Source organism: Pipistrellus hanaki, assembly GCF_964339955.1.
Source record: "Pipistrellus hanaki genome assembly, chromosome: 2".
NCBI lineage: Eukaryota > Metazoa > Chordata > Mammalia > Chiroptera > Vespertilionidae > Pipistrellus > Pipistrellus hanaki.
In genome coordinates, this window is record NC_140504.1 from 184,226,878 (window position 1) to 184,249,322 (window position 22,445).

General features: G+C 42.4%; 1 protein-coding gene across 2 annotated transcripts; it reads right to left on the minus strand.

The window, feature by feature from the left end:
• Nucleotides 1-1,263: 1,263 nt before the first annotated feature.
• Nucleotides 1,264-20,852, minus strand: FAM76A (family with sequence similarity 76 member A). Of its 2 annotated transcripts, XM_084875091.1 has the most exons (9): nt 20,527-20,852; nt 19,431-19,495; nt 16,196-16,250; nt 14,561-14,713; nt 13,603-13,760; nt 9,623-9,709; nt 7,624-7,759; nt 4,087-4,188; nt 1,264-3,597 (listed from the first exon to the last, which is right to left on the minus strand). In XM_084875091.1, the coding sequence occupies exons 1-9, from the start codon at nt 20,605-20,607 to the stop codon at nt 3,511-3,513; spliced, it is 924 nt and encodes a 307-aa protein (XP_084731217.1). In that variant the 5' UTR covers nt 20,608-20,852; the 3' UTR covers nt 1,264-3,510. The 2 variants fall into 2 exon arrangements, with proteins under 2 accessions (XP_084731217.1, XP_084731218.1); XM_084875092.1 differs by lacking the exon at nt 9,623-9,709 and having other exon boundaries at nt 20,527-20,788.
• Between the last annotated feature and the right edge of the window lie 1,593 nt (nt 20,853-22,445).

The following is a 22,445-nucleotide window of genomic DNA, read 5'->3' on the forward strand; positions in this document are numbered from 1 at the left end:
ACCTTTCATAAGATTCCTCTCATATTATATATATATTTTTTTTTTAATATATATTTTTTATTGATTTTTTACAGAGAGGAAGAGAGAGGGAGAGAACCATCGATCAGCTGCCTCTTGCACACTCCCTACTGGGGATGTGCCCGCAACCAAGGTACATGCCCTTGACCAGAATCGAACCTGGGACCTTTTAGTCTGTAGGCTGATACTCTATCCACTGAACCAAACCGGTTTCTGCCTATATTCTTTTGAATAATGATGATAAAATATAAAATGAAGGAACAATGGTGTTGTTCAATATCCCACTTAAATAGAAGCCACATGAGGTCAGTAACTTTGTGGATATTCTTCACTGCTGTATACTCACTGCCTAGCACAGTGCTTGTAACAAAGCAAGCACTTAAACTGGGTAAATAAAATCACAAAAGAGAATGAGCTGTTCGCTGATAATGGACCTGAAACTCGATTAGCATAGGTAGGCTTTTAAATTTGTTTAAAAGCATTTTTATTTATTTTTTTTAGAGAAAGGGAGAGTAAGAGAGAAACATCAATGAGAGGCTGCCCCCTGCACACCCACTACCAGGGACGACCCGCAACCCAAACATGTGCCCTGACCAGGAATTAACTAGCAACCCTCGTGTATGGGATGATGCTCAACCAGCTGATTCACACTGGATAGGGCAGACTTTACATTTTTAGGTTGACAAGCAAGACAAACTGTTTTCTATTTTTACTTATGGGTATTTGTGTGTGTGTGTATTTGTTTAGCCTCACCTGAGGACATTCTTTTATTGATTTTTTAGAGAAAAATAGAAACATCTATGCAAAAGAAGCACATCCATTGGTTGCCTCCTGCACAAGTCCTGACCAGGGCCAAGGCTAGGGAGGGGCCTGCATCCAAGATATGGGCTCTTGAGTGGAATCTAACCCGGGACCCTTTGGTCTGCAGGCAGACGCTGGAGCCAAACTAGCTAGGGCTATATATGTTTTTTTTATTGGTTTTTAGAGAGAACGGAGGAAGAATAGATAGAAACTTGAATGAGAGGAACATCATAGAGATGGGCTGCCTACTGGGGATCAAGCCCACAACCAGAGCATGTGCTCTGACTGGTGATTGAAAGAGAATCAAATAGCGACCATTTGGTTCCTAGGTCAACTGCTGAGCTACACCCACTGGCCAAAACTGACTGTTTTCTAAGTTGAAGGGGATAATAGGATTTACTGGTGAACCAGCAGGAATAAGTGAGAAAAAAAACACACCAATGATTATATTTGACTCGATATGAATTTTTATTAACACACATTTGTCAAAGTCTGTACAAACCAAAACATTCCTGTTTTAAAATGTCCATTATCACAAACATACAAATAAACAAAAGGTGTTACCAAAAGTTAGCTACTTATTTTCGTGGTAAAACAGTGTCATGATTTTTAAAAACCAAAATTGCAAGACTGAGGTCTCTTCCTTCCCTTTTTAGAACTTGTAGAAAGTTAGAAAATGCGCGAATTTGCTTTATATTAAGTGCCAAGATCTTAAAAAAAGATTTAGTATAAAATATGCTTTTATATTGTCACTTCATGTAACAGAATTTCTCAAGTCTTTAAAATTAAATAAAAACCATGACTGTAACTTTTTTTTTTTTTTTACAATCTTTTCCCCACAGTCAACATATATGCATTTGAAAAATATTATCTGACGGTTTGTCTTTACCTAAAAGTTTCTCATTCAAAAAGTTATAAAACTATTTAGCACTGCCTTTTCCCTTGCTTGGAAGGAAAAATTACATCCCTTACTAGAGTGATAGAGAAACAGCATGGTCTATTGTTTCTCTTATCAGAAGGAAGCCTCTCATTCCCACATCTGTCCCGTTGTACGCGTGGGTCCACTGGTGAGAATGCTATCACACTGATACGTGTTTGCTTCTAGGAAACGCCTAGAAAGTTAAACTTCCTGCTACCATATCGGTAGCCTGAGGTACAAATGTCATCTCCTCTCATGATTACTTCTAACTCAAGTACCCCCCTGCATTAATGATTCCAAGATAGCTGGTTTTACTGTATCATGGCACACTACATGCCTCTAATTTCTTTCACAAACATCATATAGATGAGGACCTGAGAGTAAGGCTCGCAATGCAAACTTATCCCCTCTCCTAGAAAAGTAAAACCATGTGCCTGCTTATTGGGTCAAGAAGAGAGAATAGGACATGAACAATTCTGGCTAAGACCAAGCTGCTTCTGAGAACAGCACCTGTTTTCCATGCTTTTCTGTTAAAAGCAGGGAGCATACAGGCTGGAGAAGAGGAGGAAGGGAGAAGTTACAGGGATATCATTTCTTTCAACCAGACTCAGAGTTCATACTTGAGCAACTTGTACTGACCTCCAGAAAGCTCTGTAGTTTAAGTATTATCCCATTTTGAATCTGCTCATGTAAAACAAATGTTCTCTGACAATGGCCAAGTATGACAACTGATATAAGCAAGTAAGGGTTTTGTTTTTTTGTTAAAAGAAGTGGCTGTGTGAGAATTTAAAATCAGTCACATAAAAACAATTAGAAAAGGGGTGGGTAGGGAAGTGTCCAGTACAACCTGGACAACCTTTCTGTCTGCCCTTACTTATAAAGACAGACCATTCAAAACTTTACTACCTCCCTAAGTATCTTCTTAAATGCTCTTCCAAGAAATCCTCCAAAAGGCACTTAACTCCATACGTATGCACTGAATTGTTTCACCTTAACAATCAGTTTTTAAGACTCCAAGGTATTTGATTCTTTTACTAAAAGCTGGAGTAGGACTTTAAAAAAAAAAAAAAAAGAGGCATCACTTTTACAAGAACAAGCTAGGCTACCATTATTCCTTTACCAAGAAAAAAAATTTTTTTTAATAAATAAAATTCTGGCTATACATAGTACAAAGTTCATACATAATATACCTGGAAATAAACCCAAGAGTATACCCTGAAGCGAAAGGTTTATTGGAGAGAGAAAGCTTTGTCCATTATACCAAGTCTCAAGGTGGCAGTTTTCAAAGTTAAGAGGGTGGCAGTGATATGAAATTAATGCCAGACTATTTGCTCATGGGTATGGCAGGATGTAACGATGGACAAAAAAAAACATTCTGCACTTAACACTGAGCAGTAACCATCACAAAAAAAAAAAAAGAGAGAGAGAAAGAAAGAGAGAGAGAGAGAGAAGGAAGAGGAGGAAGAGGAGGAGGAGGAGGGGGAAGAGAAAATAGTAGAGAGAGACAGAGCTAGTAGTACTGTGAGAAAGTGAGGGAAAGGGAGGAGAGAGGATTGGGAGTGTGAGAGTGAGAGAAAAAGAGCCTGAAACTCCAAACATTCAAGCATGCAGTCACAACACAGTGAAAACCAGGTGTTTCCATTCAGCCACTGCAGTCACACAAAGGCTAACTGTAATAAAACAGAGATTTCTGAGGAACACTTGGAGTCCCTAAGTTGCCAGCCCTAACTCAGGAACCCATTGCTGTTGCTGGGGAACCTCCTTGTGGTCTCTCACGGAGAGGTTATAGCTCCTGACTTCTCCAACTTCTTGCTCTTGGACAAGGCAGCTGCTTGCTTCAGAAGCTCTCTGTTTTTGGCCTTAAAAAAAAAAAAAAGTGCAAGAAGGATGTTTTAACAGGATCGGATACATTTTCCATGCAGATGCAGATGGTCAGAAAGAGATGAACATATTTTAGAGAAAACAGCAAACTCTAGAGCTAGGTATGGGGAACGAAGGTATTTGCAGGAGGTTAATCAATATACTCCAACCTCCTGGGATCCACTGTTACAAAAGATGTTTTATGCAACACAAACAAGCCATGGAGTGCCCAAATATGCTGGAAAAACAGAATTTATAATTCAGAAATCTGGAATTACATCTGCTTTATCCCAAATTCAAAGAAAATATTAATTCCTCTGTTTTTGAAGGGAAAAGATCAGAACACATCTAAGAATGAAACCATAGAAGACATGTACAAGGTGGATTAGACTTGTCAATATTTGGGGAAAAAATAAATCTAAGAGATGATCACTTAAAATGTAATCAATTAAACACACAAGTTACCACATAAAATGAGCAATCATCACCTGCAATTGTTCTGTGACTTCTTTGTGGGTTTTCTCCATTTGGTTCATTTTGGCTCTCATCTGAGATTCTTGGTATTGAAAATCAGCCTTCAACTCTGTGATCTGACGGAAAAGGCAAAGTAACCAGAATAAATTTCTGTGCAATAAAAAATATTTCGTTACCAGAGAACTAAATACCGTATTTTTCGGACCATAAGAGGCACTTTTTTCCCCCCAGAAGTGGGGGGAAAAAGTCCCTGCGTCTTATGATCCAAATATAGCCTACACATATACTGTAAAAAAAAAGTTTTTTTACTTGCCCGGCTCTGTGTGGTCTCTGTGTGCTTGCCCGGCTCTAAAATGGTTCTAAATGCTGCTGTTTACTTTACAGGGTTGATTACATGTGTTTATGACTGTGATGTTGGGTTTTAATGCACATAAAATATTTTAGGACACTATTTGTTTCAGAATCTTTTTTTCTTCATTTCCCTTCTCTAAAAACTGGTGCGTCTTATGGTCCGGTGCGTCTTATGGTCCGAAAAATACGGTAGTACTCCAAATTAATAAAGTCCAGGGCTTTCCTGAAGATCCATACCTAAATCAAAGCCAGAGAATTCCATATCCTATTTTTTTCTAAATATTTCCTGAAAATTACACAAAATCCTGTAGTAGCATTTCTGATACTTAACCATTAGCAAGTTTGAAAAATTTCATGTATACCTCCAAAAAAATTAGTGATTATAATACACTTTGACTGACTTTTTCTTAAAATATGTTTTCATTGATTTTAGAGAGAGAGGGAGTGAGAGGTATAGATAGAAACTTCAATGAGAAAGACATCAACTGGCTGCCTCCTGCATCACCCACTACTGGGGATCAAGTCCGCAACCCAGGCATATGCCCTGACCGGGAATGGAACCGGTGAACTCTTGGTTCTTGGGTCCATGCTCAACCACCAAACCACACTGGCCAGGTTGACTGATGATTTGAGAACATCCATGAGAATAATAGCTATTTCCATGTACTGAATTTTTACCCTGTTTCAATAAAACTGATTAATTACTCATTCAATACTATGATAACCCTATAGGGAGAAATATTCTTCTTCCCATTTTATAGATGAGAAAACCAAGACTTAGAAAGGGCTAGGTAACACAGCCAAGATCATATAGGCTAGCAAGTAACAGAGCTAAGATTCAAACTCCAGGCCTCCTTCTGTTGACTATGTCATTCAAGGAGCACAAAAGCTACTTAAATCAGAGAAATCAGGTGTAAGATGAGTTTTGAGGTACAAGCAGCAACTGGAATGTGAGGAAAGAAGGGCACCAAAGCCAAGGGTACAGCAAGGGCATAGGCAGAGTGTGAGATAACTGATAGCTTGTTCTAATGACTGATGTGTGTGGGGAATGACAGGAGATGAGGCTAGAGACAGGAAGGCAGGACATGAAAGAGCCTGCATTCCAAGCCAATAGTGTGACCTTCATCCTCAAAGTTTTAGGGAACAATCTCCTATTTGTTTTTTGCTGCTTTTAAACCCTAACTTCGCAAAGCAGTAGAAACAAGTGTTTGTTTTGTCTCTATTTTGCAAAAATCCTTTTATGTGCCATTCTGATCTAGTCCATGAATAAAATATACTTGAGTCTACTTTCATCTGACAGTCATGCAATACAGTGGGAGAATATTGGCCTCTTCCCATGAATCTCCATCTTACTGGAAGAAGAAAGCACAGCACAGTTGAAAGAACAGTACAGTGGGAATGACTTGAATTCATTCCTTTGCTCTGCCATTTACTTAATTATGTGAATTGGACGACGCATCATTTGCTTGCTTTGGGTCCATTTTCTCATCAGTGAAATGCGGTGGAAATGAGATTGAAAGACTGCATGTGAGGGTGTAAATGCCTTCGTTAGCCCCTGGAATGAGGAACAGCATTCCAAACCAGGCACAAGACAACACACAGGCTCCGGGGGAACAGCGAGTTGAAGGAATTGGAACCTTAAGAGGAAACATATTGGAGGAGATACTCTTCATCTATAAAATGATAATGATAATAGCTCTGGAGGAGTAGCTCAGTTGGTTTGAGTGTCGGTCCAATTAGCCAAGGCTGTAGGTTCGATCCCCTGTCAGGGTATATACAAGAATTAACCATTAAATGCATTAATAAGTGGAACAACAGCCAAAATCGGTTTGGCTCAGTGGATAGAGCGTTGGCCTGTGGACTGAAAGGTCCAAGGTTCGATTCCGGTCAAGGGCATGTACCTTGGTTGCAGGCACATCCCCAGTAGGGGGTGTGCAAGAGGCAGCTGATTGATGATTCTCATTGATGTTTCTAACTCTCTATCCCTCTCTGTTCCTCTCTGTAAAAATCAATAAAATATATTAAAAAATAGTAACATTCTAAAAAAATAAAAAGAAAAGAAAAGAAGTGGAACAACAAATCAATACTTCCCTTTCCGTCTCTCAAATCAATAAATGAAATTTTAAAAGTCTTCATTAAAAAATAAGATGATAATAATAATTCCTACCTTAAAGAGTTGTTATGAAGATACATTAGTTAATATATATAAAGTACTTAGAATAGAGTCAGGCCCATAGTAAGCATCCAACAGAAGTTAGCTATTATTACTTTCATTAATATATTAAGGCAAAAATTAAATACTCTCGAAGAATGTGCAGTAAGAAATACTAGACATGAATCAGAACAAGGATGGAATAAGTCCCCTTAAAGAGGATGGATGACTCATAGAACAGAATAAGGCTTTACTGGAAATATTAACGTTTTATTTTTTTCAAATATGGAGCGCTTCATGAATTTGCGTGTCATCCTTGCACAGGGTCATGCGAATCTTCTCTGTATCATTCCAATTTTAGTCTATGTGCTGCTGAAGCAAGCACAGTGTGTTTAAAAAGTGGGTCACTCAGGAAGACAGTTGTCAGCAATGGAAGCAAAGTGACACAAGAGTCATAAAGGAAGGCCTACCTGAACACTGTCCAGGGAGAAGGGAGACCTCGCCCACATATTTTGAGTATTACTGTCCCACGGACATGCCATCCCAATAACAGAGATGGAGGCATCAGGTTCTCTTAGCCTGAGAGCATTAAAAATTCCAATTACATAACTACCTCCTCCTATCCCAAATCCATGCTCATTTAGCACTGTCTGATTACAATCTTCCAAGGCAGCTCCTACTGAGAAAAATATCCAGTTACATGCCGTATTGTAAATTAGGAGGGAGCACTGTGGTTTTATCCATTTTCTCTGTAAGCCTGGTTAACACAAGTTCTCTCTGACAAATGGAAGCTCCCTCCAAATGCTGAGAAAATCGACTTTCTAAACCCACTTGAATGGGATGGATCCATTACAGTGATACCATGCCATGAGTTATCTTGGCAGACAACAAACCTCTCCCCAGGATATCCCAACCTTGCCACTGGATCTCTCTCAAAGCATCAATGTTAAGTACCCAACTAAGAACTGTTAAATAGAGTTAGCATCATGCCCTCTTCCACATAGCGTACCCTGTCATCATTCTGGCCTGAGAGGCACTAATTGAATACCTTCTTTTCTTTCTCTAAAATCATCTGATCTTTTTGATGCAGCATCTTCTTTAGAGTGGCCACTTCTTCCTTCAGTTGGGCAATGATGACAAAGTGGTCAGTGCCTGGTGAGTCCAGAGCCAGGTCTGGGGAAAAGCTGAGTAGAAAAATGGATAGAAAAAAAATCATAACTTGGATGGATAAACTTTTTTCTTTTTTCCCTCCTCTTAATTTTTATGAGTTTGAGTCAAATGGAAAATACACCTGGAAACAAGATCCCAACAGACTGAGATAAATGCTTGGCAAATTTTTTTTCTACCTGAGGACACATGGTAGACCACTGACTGCAAGCTCAAGGGAGGAGCCACTATGTGAATTCCCAGCATTAAGCACAATGTTCCACACACGTCAGACTCAACAGCATTTGCTCTACTGTGCAGGCAAGGTGATCATCAGATAGCCAAGCTACAACCTGCAGCATTCCTGCAGCATTTCCTCTCACATTCAGGACTAAAATAAATGCCATTTCACAAGAGCCAATCTATTTCACTGAAGATCCCCAATTATTTATGGGTAATGTCATAATTTTTTTGTGATTAATTTCCCTAAAATCTGGACCAATGATCAAGAAGTGTAAGCACATGCATTTTTCTTTAATGCTTCTCATAGAGCTCCTCTTTTGATTCTCTGTTTTCTGCCCCAAAGCACTGCGATGTGGTACAGCTGCTAAGCTGCTGCTACATTCCATCCCAGGAATGAACAGTCAGTCCTTTAAAAAAAAGGATAAAAGATGAATTTAATAGGAAGCAAGCCAATTTTCCCTAGACTACAACTGGTCTGTTGACTGACACTTCCAATATCAAGAATTCTGTGACTTTTGTTGTTGCTGTTCCACTTATTCATGCATTTATTGGTTGATTCCTGCATGTGCTCCAACCAGGGATTGAACCCGTAATCTCAGGATATTGGGATGATGTTCCAAGCAACTGTGCCACCTGGCCAGGCATGAATTCTGGACATCTAGTGAGGAAAGGAACAGAGACGTGGCAAACTCCAGCGTCAATCTCAACCTGAGATTTCAACAGATTCCTCCCACTAACACTACCTGAGAAGTTTTAAATCAATGATGCTAGTTGTTAAAAAGACACCTTGCAGAGGTAATCAGAAAGAGTAAACTTCACAGACACTTTGTACCCCATTAAAAAAGCAAAATTCAGCCCTGGTAATCCTATATGCAGGTCTGTTCCCAAATCCACCACTGGCTGGAAGGGAGAACTGAGACTGGGAAGACTCTTCAGAATGGAAATAATTTCAAGGGTTCAGGGGACAGTGTATCAGTTGGTATCACTTCATGATGCTGGGCCCATGGAGAAACAAAAAAATGGCTGGGTCTAATACTCTGTTGGGAAGCAATCCTCTGCACCAACACAGATGGGACACTCTGTATTAGGACAGTGCAGCCTGTAAAAGCAAGCATCGTTGAGGAGGGATGAAAGGCATAAAATATACAGACAGGCTTAAAATGAAACAAAAATATTTAAATGCATCTCCTTCTCTCCTATCTAGCATCTGCATTGCACTGTCTTTCTGTCAGCTGAGGAGGCCTGGATCATCCCTTAGACTGAATAACACTACCTGAACTCTAACTTGTCTCTGCCCTGCCTCTCAAGACTGCCTCCTATCCTGCCTGGAGGAGGAGGCTGCAGGCACAGATCATAATGGAAGGCACCCAGCTGTTGATTTCTTAGTATTAGTGTGGTGAGTTATTGGTGGGTTGCAGAATATGATTGCTATTAAATCCAGTTATATGTTCCTGCCTATTATTTAATAACAAGGTTAGATTTATAAATAAATATCAGTACTGCTTACTTATAAGATATCAAGTGGCTGGCATAGTGACCCTAAGAGGTTCACTGAAAACCATACATTAGCTCCACGCACACCCTAAAATATATTCCTGTTTCAGGAACTGTGTATGCATTTCAAATGGAAGCATGCACACACACTCCAATTGGCTCACCTGTCTCCATTGGTTGTGATTGACTCAAACTTGGACTTTTTCTTTGGGATTTCATTTTGAATTGAAGACGTAGAAAGTGTTTTCTGGCTTTTAATGGCAAAAACAGAGAGATACATGTTAGAAAAAAAATAAAATATCACAATGAAAGTGACAAATGGGACCAATAATAATATAGCTCTTCTTTGCCGGGACCGGTTTGGCTCAGTGGATAGAGCGTCGGCCTGTGGACTGAAAGGTCCCGGGTTCGATTCCGGTCAAGGGCATGTACCTTGGTTGGACATCCCCAGTAGGGGGTGTGCAAGAGGCAGCTGATCGATGATTCTCTCTCATTGATGTTTCTAACTCTCTATCCCTCTCTCTTCCTCTCTGTGAAAAATCAATAAAATATATTAAAAATATATATATATAGCTCTTCTTTGCAAGAGCTATTTATTCTTGATTATCAAAATTCACCACGGTGTTGATTTCATGGGTCCTGGTTATATAGGTGGTTGGCTTCCATAAGCCTCCCCAAATTCGTAGCCTCACTTAAACATAAAATTAATACCTGCCTTACTAATTACAGAGAACAGCCAATGGAAGTTCAATAAGAAGTATAAATCTATCTTACAGTTTAATAAGTACTTTTACATTCAATGTTTCATATGCAGTGAGGTATATGCAAGATATTTCTTCTACTTTGCAGAAACTGAGGCTCATTAATGTTAATGAGCTACCTAAGAATATACACTGAGTGGCCAAGATTATCATGATCTCCGAACGCATAATAATCTGGCCACTCAGTGTGTGTGTGTGTGTGTGTGTGTGTGTGTGTGTGTGTATGTCTGTATGTATAGAGCCTGGTGCATGAATTCGTGCATGGGTGGGTCTGGCCAGCCTGGCCAGGGGGAGAGGACTTGGGCGGTTGGCTGGCCTGCCTGCTGGTCAAACTCCTGGTCAAGGGGACAATTTGCTTATTAGCGTTTTATTATATAGGATATACACTGAGTGGCCAGATTATTATGTATTCACAGATCATAATAATCTGGCCACTAAGTGTATAGCTAGTTAATAGTAAAGCTGGGACTAGACACCAGGTTGACATATTTGAACTCGTTTTTCTTCACTATCTCTCTGTAAATGTGTGTCTGAGTCCCACAATAATACTAAAAATCAGTTTTAGCTGTAAGTAATATGTTCATCCTCTAAAACTGGTTTGCAACCCTTTTGCTTTAACAGTTGTCCAATTGCTAAGCTTAAAGGATACTTCAGATCCTTTCTCACTTGACCTCTTTCCAAATATCTGACAACACTGACCATGCCATCCTTTTATTCCCCCAACTTTATTAAGGAATAACAAATATAATTGTATATAAATAAAATGTACAATGTGATGTTTGTATATACATATACATTATGGAATGATTACCAAGATTAAGGTAATTAATACACCCATAATCTCACATTGTTAACTTTCATTTTTTAATGATGAGAATGCTTATGATCTACTTTCAGCAACTTTCAAGTGTATACCATATCAATTATAGTCACTGCTATATATTAGATCCTCAGAACTTATTCTTCTTATAACTCAAAGTCTGTATCCTTTAACCTGTGTCTCCTCATTTCCCACTCCTCCAGTGCCTAGCAAACACCATTCTATTCTGTTTCTGTGAAATGTTTTGTTTTTTTTAAAATATATTTTATTGATTTTTTACAGAGAGGAAGGGAGAGAGATAGAGAGCTAGAAACATCGATGAGAGAGAAACATCGACCAGCTGCCTCTTGCGCACCCCCTACTGGGGATGTGCCCACAACCAATGTACATGCCCTTGACCGGAATCGAACCTGGGACCTTTCAGTCCGCAGACCGACACTCTACAACTGAGCCAAACCGGCTTCGGCTCTGTGAAATGTTTTTAATAAAAGATTCCACATAAAGTTATACCATATAGTGCGTCTTTCTCTTTTTTCACTTAGCACGATGCCTTCAGATTCATCCATGCTGTCACAAATGGCAGGATTTCCTTCCGTTTTATGGCTTAACTAGAAGCCCGGTGCACGAATTCATGCTCAAGTAGGGGCTGGGCCTGCCAGGGGGAGGAGCCATAGGAGGTGGGGCTGGCAGGTCCCAACCCCAATGGGGTGGGGGGGCCGATTGGGGCAGGGCTGGAGGGGGAAGGGCTGCGGGAGGTTGGCCAAAGAGGGGGAGGGGCCATGGGAGGTTGAGAGGGGCCGATCAGCCCTCACCCCCCCCAATCAGGCTGGTTGACCCCTCCCGAAGTGCATGTCATAGCGACTGGTCATTCCAGTCATTCCATCATTCTGGTCGGGTGCTTGGCTTTTATATGTATTCATAGATAATGTTCCATAAATATACATTTTCTTTATCCACTCATCTGTTGAAAAACATAGAAGTTGTTTGGACATCTCTGCTATTGTGTAAAAAGCTGCAGATCTCTCTCTGAGATACTGATTTTATTTCCTTTGGATATGTACCCAGAAATGACTGCTGGATCATATGGTAGTTCTATTTTCAAGTTTTTGAGGAACTACCATATTTTTTGCCACAGTGGCTGTACCAATTTACATTCCCATTAACAGTGTAGCAGGGCCAGACCAAATGATGGGATCAGACATTTCCCACCCCTGCTCTAAAGTATCTTCCTGAATCTGCCTCTTTGGAGCCACTGCCTCAGTGAAGTTTGTGTTCCGTTTAAAAAAAAACAAAAAAACATGTTATTGGTTTTAGAGAGAGGAAGGAAGGAGGGAGAGAGGAAGAGAGAGAGAGAAACAAGAGAAACATCTATTGGGGTGCACGAGAACCAGCAAACTTGGTGCATGGGATGCTCAACCAACTGAGCCACAGTGTCCAGGGCCTCAGTGAGGTTCTTGAATTAACATCTCTCTCCTGGACTTTACAAAAACAAACAACAACAAAAAATTAGCCCCCAGTCTTTTTTGCCTTTATTGTATTCTCCGTAACAATCAGGGTTAATTTTTTTATTAACCCCATGATTAAGTTCATGTTTCTTACGAGATCTACAGAATCCCTTTTCCTCCCATTTCCCAGCTCCTAACCATAAGCTCCAATAACAATTCACCACAGTTCCACGTAGTTTCACATCCTCTATGTCTGTGCAAATGCTATTCCCTCAGCCTAGAATGCCTCTGCCCATTCCTTATCTGATGATTCTAACATCCGACCTAAGATAAAGCTCCAACACCAGCTCTTCTCCCAGCCTTCCTTCCTACGGCAGTTATGTACCACTGCCTCTCATGCCTATATCTTGACGTTTCCACTGTGGAATTAATGTTCCCATGCTTCCACAGAACTACACCGCAATGATCTGATTACAGGTCTGCCTTCCCTACCAGACCGCACACGATCATACTAGTAATAATAAACAGGAGTAACTAAAATGTATCAAATGTTTCCTATATGCCAGTTATAAAACTAATCACTATGTATGAACTATATAATTTATCTTCATAACAACTCCATGAGGCAATGATATTATTTCTCTCATTTTACAGATGAAAAACTTGTCCAAGTTCTCATGTAGAGAGCCTGGAAAAGCCATGATTCAATCCAGAGCCAGAACTCTTCACAACACTACCAGGAAAAACATACAACATCTATCAACCTCCTGGCCAGACAGCTACGTCCTTCAGAAAGTGGCATGACCAATCTTCCAGGGAAATAATCGACTCTAAGAGGAGAACGAGACATGTGAAAGTGGAGTAAGTTCACAAACTCTTCAGACACAATACAAACCAAGTCAGAAAATTCTGATAACTCATAAAGTCTCTGTGGCTCTTGGAAAACATATGAATTATAAAATATGACGAAGTAGATTCCTCCATAGGCTAGTGATTAGAGAGAGAGAAAAAAGAAAAAGAAAAATATACACATAATGGTATCTTCTATGGCTAATTGTGTGAGCATTACACCTGAACTATCAGCACCTCGAGGCATCTCTTACAGGTAAGGGGGCTACCTGTTATAATGGCTGCCACTACTCAAGCGACTGTACTGCTCCTTCTCCTGGTGGCTGGCACGGGAAGAGCTGCTTAGATGCTTCCTCTGCTCTTTGGTCTTCTGAAGGACCCGTTTGTATGAAAGTGTGCACAGCCAGCACAGCAATTTCCCATCTACCTGAAAGACAAGGAGACAGAGATAAAGAAGATGAAACAAAGTACAGGGATACTAGAGAACATGAATATAGGAAGCTAGAACCTCTGAGCTAAGTCCAGCTCTGCCATTGAGGAGCTGTGTGAACTTAGGCTAAGTCAGTTGAGCCAGACAGTAGTAGCCTGGCCAGTGTGGCTCAGTTGGTTGGAGTGTCATCACATACACCAAAAGGTGGCAGGTTCGATTCCTGGTCAGGGCACATACCCAAGTTGCAGGTATGATCCCCAGGTGGGCACGTAAGAGAGGCAACTGATCAGTATTTTTCTTACATATATATTTCTCTCTCTCAAACCAATAATAAAAACAAACAAATCTTCGGGTGAGCAGTAAAAATAAATAAATAGCCAGTCAATAAAACTGATAGCATGACTCATCTTGAGTCACAATCTCTCCTTTACAGAGTTCTATAGAATTCTGCCAATCACCAGTTCACTTCTGTGGGATATTGATCACTATAATTCAGGTTCTCATGAAATACTAACTCATAAGATATTAGATGTAAGGGTTCACATTTGATAATGGAGTAAACAAAGGCTGAGTATCTTATTTGAGGTCAATAACAGTACTAGGAGTGGAAGTAAGAAATCTTTCTCTGTTATCTCTCTTTTTTAAATGAATTTATTGGGGTGACATTGGTTAATAAAATTATATATGTTTCAGGTGCATAATTCTATAATTCATTTCTGTTATAGGTCTTTTTAACACAATTGGCCACCTTCATGTCTCTGAAAGGGGGAAAAAAATCAAGAAAAACAGAGATTTACCTTCTTTCTGTCATCTTTCCTGTCAAATGCACACTGCTGCTTGCACTGTTCACAAGAATATGGTGGTCCATACTTCTTCTCTGAATTTGTGCAGCGCTGGCATTTGTTACCAATAAATGCTGCGATTATATTGCAATACTGACATGGTTTGGGCTAAAAGAGGGAGAAAAAGGGTCAAGTAAGTATAATATAAAACACCAATGACTTTTTTTAAAGCCATTATTCGTATTACATAGTCATGGTAAAACTTCCCAAGTTTCCTTTTATATTGATGGGTCAAGTGAAGTTCAATTCCTAGCACTATGTAAAGTGTTTTTATGTGAAGGACTATTAATTTTAAAATAAATAAATGAACAAATAACAAAAATGCATTAGTGTATATGCTGGGACAGAAACAGCTCTTTGAAGAAACCAGCAAGTACTTCCAATTTTCTGGTAAAGGCCTCTTTTCCATTATCTATAACTAGTGGCCTGTTGTACCCTCTCCAATATGGGACTCCTCGGGGGATGTCTGACTGCCAGTTTAGGCCCAATCCCCGCTGGCTCCTAACTGCTCACCTGCCTGCCTGGCTGATCACCCCTAACCACGCTGCCTGCCAGCCTGCTTGCCCCCAACTACCCCCGCTTGCCGGCCTGATTGCCCACAACTGCCTCTCTTGCCAGCCTGCTTGTCCCCAACTGCCCACCCCTGCCGACCTGATCACCCCCAACTGCCCTCCCCTCCTGGCCTGATCGCCCTAACCACTCTGCCTTAGTCCCGCCACCATGGCTTTGTCCGGAAGGATGTCCAGAAGGTCTCCCGGTCTAATGAGCATATTACCCTTTTATTAGTATAGATAGATAATAAAAGCCTAACATGTTAATTAGACTGGATGTCCTTCCTTCTGGACAAAGCTGCAGTAGGCGGGGGCCGAGGCAGAAGCGACAGAGGTCCAAGCTGTGGTGGTGGCGGGCCGGGGCCAAGGCCCTTGTATGAATTTCGTGCATCGGGCCTCTAGTAATTGTATAAACATGTTGGAAGAAACGCCTGCAAAACCACAGTATCCTGAACCCCTCACCCTGAGGGGAAAAAAAAAAATCACTCATCAATGGCTGACTTGGTTCAGTGGTTAGAGCGTTGGCCTGTGCACTGAAGGACTTGGGTTTGATTCCAGTCAAGGACAGGTACCTGGGTTGCAGATTTGATTCCTGGCATTAGTCCAGGCACATGCAGGAGACAACCAATCTATGTGTCTCTCTCACATCAATGTTTTTCTCTTTCTCTCTCTCCCCACCCTCCCCACTTCTCTTCCACTCTTTCTGAAAGTCAATGGGGGTAAAAAAAGAATAGTTGACTGCTACCAAAGAGGTCAAGGCATAGAATCCATCTTTCTCCTTCTCTTTCCATATTGGTTACTGTAGCCTCTCAGGAAAACTAGAATCACAAGCCTGAAACAGTGACTGTAAGTACAGAACTCCTCAAAACTAAGTATTAGCTGAGTTTGAAAATTCAAACACTAGATAAATTTTTATGAGAAAGTATTTACACATAATTAGTTCTTTAATAAAAATATAGTAATTACATTAATAGTCCACAGAATGTAAGGTTCTAAGAGACCTGAGCACTTACTGTTAGGTACACAGAAAACTACTTACCGTTCCATACAACTGCACATTCTGAGCACATTTCTTGCATATTGTACTGGTTTTACTGTAAAGGAAGAAAGAGACACAAGGCTTTTATAAGAAAAAAGTTGTTTTAGTTAAGACATCTGAACATTGGTTCCTCCTTAAGCCCAAGTAATTTGCTCATTGCTTTGTGCCAAGGTGAAATACAGTCTGAACATCTGTTTATGTGAAGACTGAGTATCTGGCCAAGAGCTCTTTTAATTATTTTGTAGTTTTTTATTAACTCAGATAAAATGATTCTTTGGTTTAAAATAGTGAGTTATTTGTGATTATGACATCTCTAAGTAAAATTATCAGATATGGAGAGGGACCTCAATAGAATATTATGGTAAAGCCCTGGCTGGGTAAGCTGGTTAAGAGTATCAACCTGATATACCAAGGTTGTGGGTTTGACCCCAGTCAGGACACATATGAGAATCAACCAAAGGCCAGGCTGCTGTGGCTCAGTAGTTGACCATAGACCCAGGAACCTGGAGCTCATGGTTCGATTCCCAGCTAGGGTACATGCCCGGGTTGTGGGTCCAATCCTCAGTGGGGGGCATGCAGGATGCAGCCAATCAATGATTCTTTCTCATCATTGATGTTTTTATCTCTCTAGCCCTCTCCCTTCCTCTCTCTGAAATCAATAAAAACATACTAAAAAAAAAAAAAAGAATCAACCAAAGAGCCCTGGCTGGTGTGGCTCAGTTGGTTGGAGTGTCATCCCATACACCAAAAAGGTGGCGGGCTTGATTACCAGTCAGCGCACATATCCAGGTTTCAGGTTCGATCCCTTGTTGTGGGGCGTGTGGTACGCAGCTGATCACATTGATGTTTCTTTCTCTCAAGTTTATAAAAAATAAAATTATAAAATACACTTTTTAAAAGGAATGTTATATTAGACTGAATTGGACTCGCAGAAAAGAAATTAATTCTCCTTAGTTCAGAGGAATAGTTAAAAATTTGAGGTTAAGATTAAATATATATGTTTGAAATAGAAACTCAGAAATTGTATCCATGTTGACCTTTCTTTATTTATGCTCTCCCCTGTAAGTAAAAAAAATATGAAAATCCCAGATGTGGCGATATAGATACTATGATCAGATATTTTGTCAATATTTTCCATTTGTCTAAGAGCCAAAACTGACAAAAATAAAAATGTCCTTTGCCAGAGTTCATACATGACATTACCTATATGCCTGAACTGATAAACCACCTTTTTTGGGGGGATGGGGGTGGGGAAGGGGAGGGTAGAAATCATCTTCAAATAAAGTCTAGCTCTTCAAAAAGGGATGTACAAACAAGTGATTGATGTGCAAGAACAGTTTAAACAATATTCTGGAGATAAAAATAAAATCACACAAAATTATAACATAGTGAATCCGCCTATTCTCTATGTTATGATTATTTTACCATATAATTCCTATGAAAATTAGACAAAAGAAAAACCTCAAAATAGAAAACATTTAAATTAAAACGAGACATTCAAAGAAAATATTTTCCAGGGCAACTTTCTGCGATTTTAAGAAGACAGTAAAAGGAGTGAAGTACATAGAGAGACCTCTAAAAAGAGGATTAGCATCAGTGATTCTGTGATGCTGATATTTTGGTATATACTTATATTTATTATTGAAGAGGTGGGATATATTATCAATATATACAAGTGTTCCTAACATCTTAGAAAACATGCAAAGTAAAACTATTTCCATGATCCATCTTGAATTAATGTTTATGTATGTATGAATTAAGGGTCAAACTTATTTTACCCCACACATAAAAATTAAAGATGATACTCTGACTGGTTTGGCTCAGTGGATAGAGCGTTGGCTTGCGGACTGAAAGGTCCCGGGTTCTATTCCAGTCAAGGGCATGTACCTTGGTTGCGGGCACATCCCCAGTAGGAGGTGTGCAGGAGGCAGCTGATCAGTGTTTCTCTCTCATTGATGTTTCTAGCTCTCTATCCCTCTCCCTTCCTCTCTGTAGAAAAAGTCACTAAAATATATATTTAAAAAAAAAATTAAAGATGAATCCTAAACCTAAATATAAAAGCTAAAAATAAAAGCTTCTAGAGTATATTATGTATGTTTCCATGTGTGAGCTAGCAAATAGGACCAACCCTGCTTAAGGCACCGTCGCTTACAGCTGCAGTTCCACAAAGGTTGGACTTACTATACTAATACACCACAAATCGCTTTACTGCTATAGAAAAGCACCCTCCCCCCCCCAAAGATGTGTTTATTCATACCTAAGTACCTCAGTGTTTTTCACACTTTTTAAAACAAGTTTCAAATGTGACTAGAGCTAATCCTTTTCCAGGATTGCCACATTTCCAAAAGCTTCTTCTTTTGGCTCATAACTTCTTCAAACTCTGAATATAGACATACTGGAACATAAGGCTCATGTTTAACTCCTGTGGATTCTGGGTGTCATAAAGATTATAACCACAATATAAAATGACCAAGGATCTGAAGAAAAGTTAACTTAAAATATTTAAGCCATCAAAATTAGGCATAACTAGGTGGCTCAGTTGGTTGGATGTCCTCTGGTTTACTGAAAGGTTGCCGGTTGGATTCCCAGTCAGGGCCCAGGCCCAGGGAGAGGGTGCAGGAGGGAAACACATTGTGTTTCTCTCTTCCTTTATCTTCCTCTTTTTCTAAAAGTCAACAAAAATGTTTTAAAAAAAAATTTTAAACCATCAAAATTAGACATATCTGGGAACATGTGTATTTAATACCCATCAATGTGTTATAATAAAAAACTGCCGCGCTAGCCGGTTGACTCAGTGGCAAGAGTGGGCCAGTGGACTGATGGGTCCCAGATTTGATTCCCACAAAGGACACATGCCCAGCCCTAACTGGTTTGGCTCAGTGGGTAGAGTGCGGGCCTGCGGACTCAAGGGTCCCACGTTCAATTCCAGTCAAGGGCATGTACCTTGGTTGTGGGCACATCCCAGTAGGGAGAGTATGGGAGGCAGCGGATCGATGTTTCTCTCTCATTGATGTTTCCAACTCTCTATCCCTTACCCTTCCTCTCTGTAATAAATAAATAAATAAATAAATAAATAAAAATCCAATAAAACGTATTAAAAAAAATCCTTCTCTTAAAACACACACACACAGACACACACAAAAACACCTGCAGAATCTGTGTAAAGTAAAATTGATTACAAGTTTTAAGAGGAAAAAAGCTCATTAACGTTTTTCATGCTCAAGAAAAACTGTACCTCTCCTGCTGGTACTCAGTCCTACAGTAGGTGCACTTCACAACAGGGTGTGCAATCCGACATTCCTGAAATGAAATGAGGATATAATTTTAACAGGCGGTCAGAAACGGAAACAGCCTTCAGTACCCCTGCACAGCCACTGTGCTTCAGTGAGTCACTTAAACGTCCTGGGCCTTATTTTTTTCCTCGGTAATGCACTGACACGGGAGATAAGTCAGACTTATCAGATAAGTCAGATACGGAACTACTCAGTCGTCTTAAACTGTAAAACAAAGGTCTGTATGAATAAGCCCAAGACTGGAGTCAGAAGCCCTGGACTCTAGTCAAGCTCTGCCACTGCCACTGTGTGATTTTTGAGCAGGTTCACTTGTGAGATGAACGTGCTGGGTTAAAATCATCATTACTTACGTATGTAAGACTCCTGTATAATGTCATTTCTCTCCCCTTAAATAGGCAAAGCAGGAGGAAGCAACTTAAACGAAAAAGAGACCTTAAGCCTTCCAGGGTAAAAACTGACCAACAGCTGATTAGGATGAGGACCCAGGCAGGTCAGCAACTGGAGTTGGGAAAATCATCCTTTTGCTTCGTGCGCTTGACTGTGGGGGGCCTTTTCTAAAACCCTCTCCGTCCCTGACTCCGAGGCCGGCTGAGAAGAGCCCGGAGGCGCCCGCGTTCCGGACACTCCTCCCCGGCAGCACCCGGCTCTGGAGTTAGGTCCCGGGCGGGGCTGGGGGTCCCCTCGGCCGGCAACCCGGCGGCACACCCCAGGGGCGGCGGCGGCGGCGAAGCCAGCCGGCCCACGAAGGAGCTCCGGGGGGCTGGCCGGGGCCAAGCAGGGGACCCGCTGTCCATTCCCCCGCCCTCCCGGGGTCCGAGGACACCCCGTCGTTGCTAAGCAGCGGCCACGCCGCCAGGGGGGCCTGGACCGGGTCTGGGGCTCCCCCGCCAGCCCCGCCAGCCCCCGCGGGAAGGGTGCGGCTCCGCAGCGGGGCGAGCCTGCCACGCCCTGAGCGGGGCCCCCGCCGCCGGGCCGGGCGTCCCCGCAGCCCCGGAGCTCCGGCCCGCGCCTCCAGCGTCCCGGCCCCGGCCCGAGCACCTTGCACAGCTGCTGCCCCTGAGACAGCGCCTCGAAGGGAAAGCGCTGGTGGCACTTGGTGCAGGCGTAGAGCGCCGCCATGTCCGGCCCGGGCCGTGGTCGCCGCCCGGCGGGCTCCGTCCGCCGCTTTAGCTGACAGTCGGAGGCACAACCCGGCGGAGGCGGCGGAGGCAACGGAGGCGGCGGCGACGGCGGCTACGGCGGCGGCGGCGGACTGAGGGCTGCGGCGGCGGCGGCGGCGGGCGGGCGGGTGCGGCCGGATCTGGGCGGGCGAGGCGACGGGGGGCACCTGTTTACTGGTCATTCCGACATCCATCAAGCCCAAAGGGGCGGGACATGCAGCCCCCGACGTCTCTGATTGGTTCTACGCTGTAGTACGCCACTTATGACGCGCGCGGCCTTGATTATGTAAAAGCTCAGTCACGCGGGGACGCGGCTGGGAGGGACCGTCCACCGCCTCGACCTCGGAAGCGCCCAGGCTCCGCCCCCTTCACGCTCTGTTCCCGCCCTCGCCCTCCTCTCCGGGGCGGGGCCGCGGCGCCTCAGCGCTTGCCTCTCGCGATACCTCCTCGGAGTTGCGCTGTTTGTTTTGTTTTCCCTGGAACTGCCCGCCGGGAGCCTGAGGGCATTGTCGGCCGAACGCGGCACATTGTTGCAGTAGAACTTCGCCGCTGGAGCCTGGAGAAGGCGGGGGCTTGTGAGAGAACCTCTCTCTCCATCCTCAGGGCAGGAGGGGCCGTAGCACTCTCACTCGAGGGGTAAGGAGAAACCATGAGAGGCAACTTAGAGGGGTGCTCTGTCTGGGACCCCTAAAATAGGAAGAACTCTAGGGTCATTGACCTCCAGAGGGAAAGGGGGAAATCCCAGAGAGGGCACCCCTCTGTTGAGGAAGAGGGTTGTTAGAGTAAGGTGACCAGACGTCCCGCTTTTGAACAATTTGTCCCGCGTCCCGCTGCGTTTTAAAAAGTCCCGGTTTTTGGAAAAATTCTTTTAAATCTTTTGGACTTCTTTAAAACGCCGCGGGACGCGGGACAAATTGTTAAAAATCAGGACGTCTGGTCACCTTATGCTTGGGTGATGACAGCCCCTCCAGGAGGGGGAAGACAGATATAAAGCGAGGCCTCCCTGAGGGACCTCTGGCCCTGGAGGACCCCGCAGAGTGGATGCAATTGGCCTGAGGCCTGCTTCCTACTCTGGGTTCTCCAGTTGCACCCCAGCTTCTCTCGAAAACAGCCACCTGGGGTTTCTTGGCTGGGCCTGGCCGCCTGCCGAAGGCAAGCCACACCCTGCTGGCTATTCTGCTGGCCCTTTTAGGGGCTGCCCCAGGAACTCGCCAACTGATTGTTCTCGAGGCTTCCGCAAAGCTGCTTGGAAGGCTGACCGTTCCGAGGCCCCGCCCTCGAGTTGCTCTTGGTCCCACATTACTATATACTTGCTTTGCTGCCGTCCTGAGCCGTATTATGATAGTTCAACTCAGTTTCTTTTTTTCTTTTTAAAATTTTTTTTATTAAATTATTATCTTTGTACATATACCATTGCCCTCTCGCATACATGCCCTCCCTCCCCAGAGTTTTGTGTCCATTGGTCAACTCAGTTTCTTACAATTGAGTGTGCCCTTCACAGCTTCTACAGTAGGTCGCTGCCCCAACAAAATTCACTCTTTAAAAACCCCAGTCCAGCCGAAACCGGTTTGGCTCAGTGGTAGAGCGTCGGTCTGCGGGCTGAAAGGTCCCAGGTTCGATTCCGGTCAAGGGCATGTACATTGGTTGTGGGCACATCCCCAGGAAGGGGTGTGCAAGAGGCAGCTGGTCGATGTTTCTCATCGACGTTTCTAGCTCTCTATCCCTCTCTCCTCCTCTGTAAAAAATCAATAAAATATATTAAAAAAAACAAAACAAAAACCTTCTCCCTTTTAATCG

Coding starts and splice junctions, on each gene's coding strand:
- FAM76A (XM_084875091.1), bottom strand. CDS start 20,607: ATGGCGGCGCTCTACGCCTGCACCAAGTGCCACCAGCGCTTTCCCTTC. Junction 16,251..19,430: donor ACTGAGTACCAGCAGGAGAG/GTACAGTTTTTC, acceptor CTTCCTTTACAG/TAAAACCAGTACAATATGCA. Junction 4,189..7,623: donor TTTTAGAGAAAGAAAAGAAG/GTATTCAATTAG, acceptor CTTTTCCGTCAG/ATCACAGAGTTGAAGGCTGA.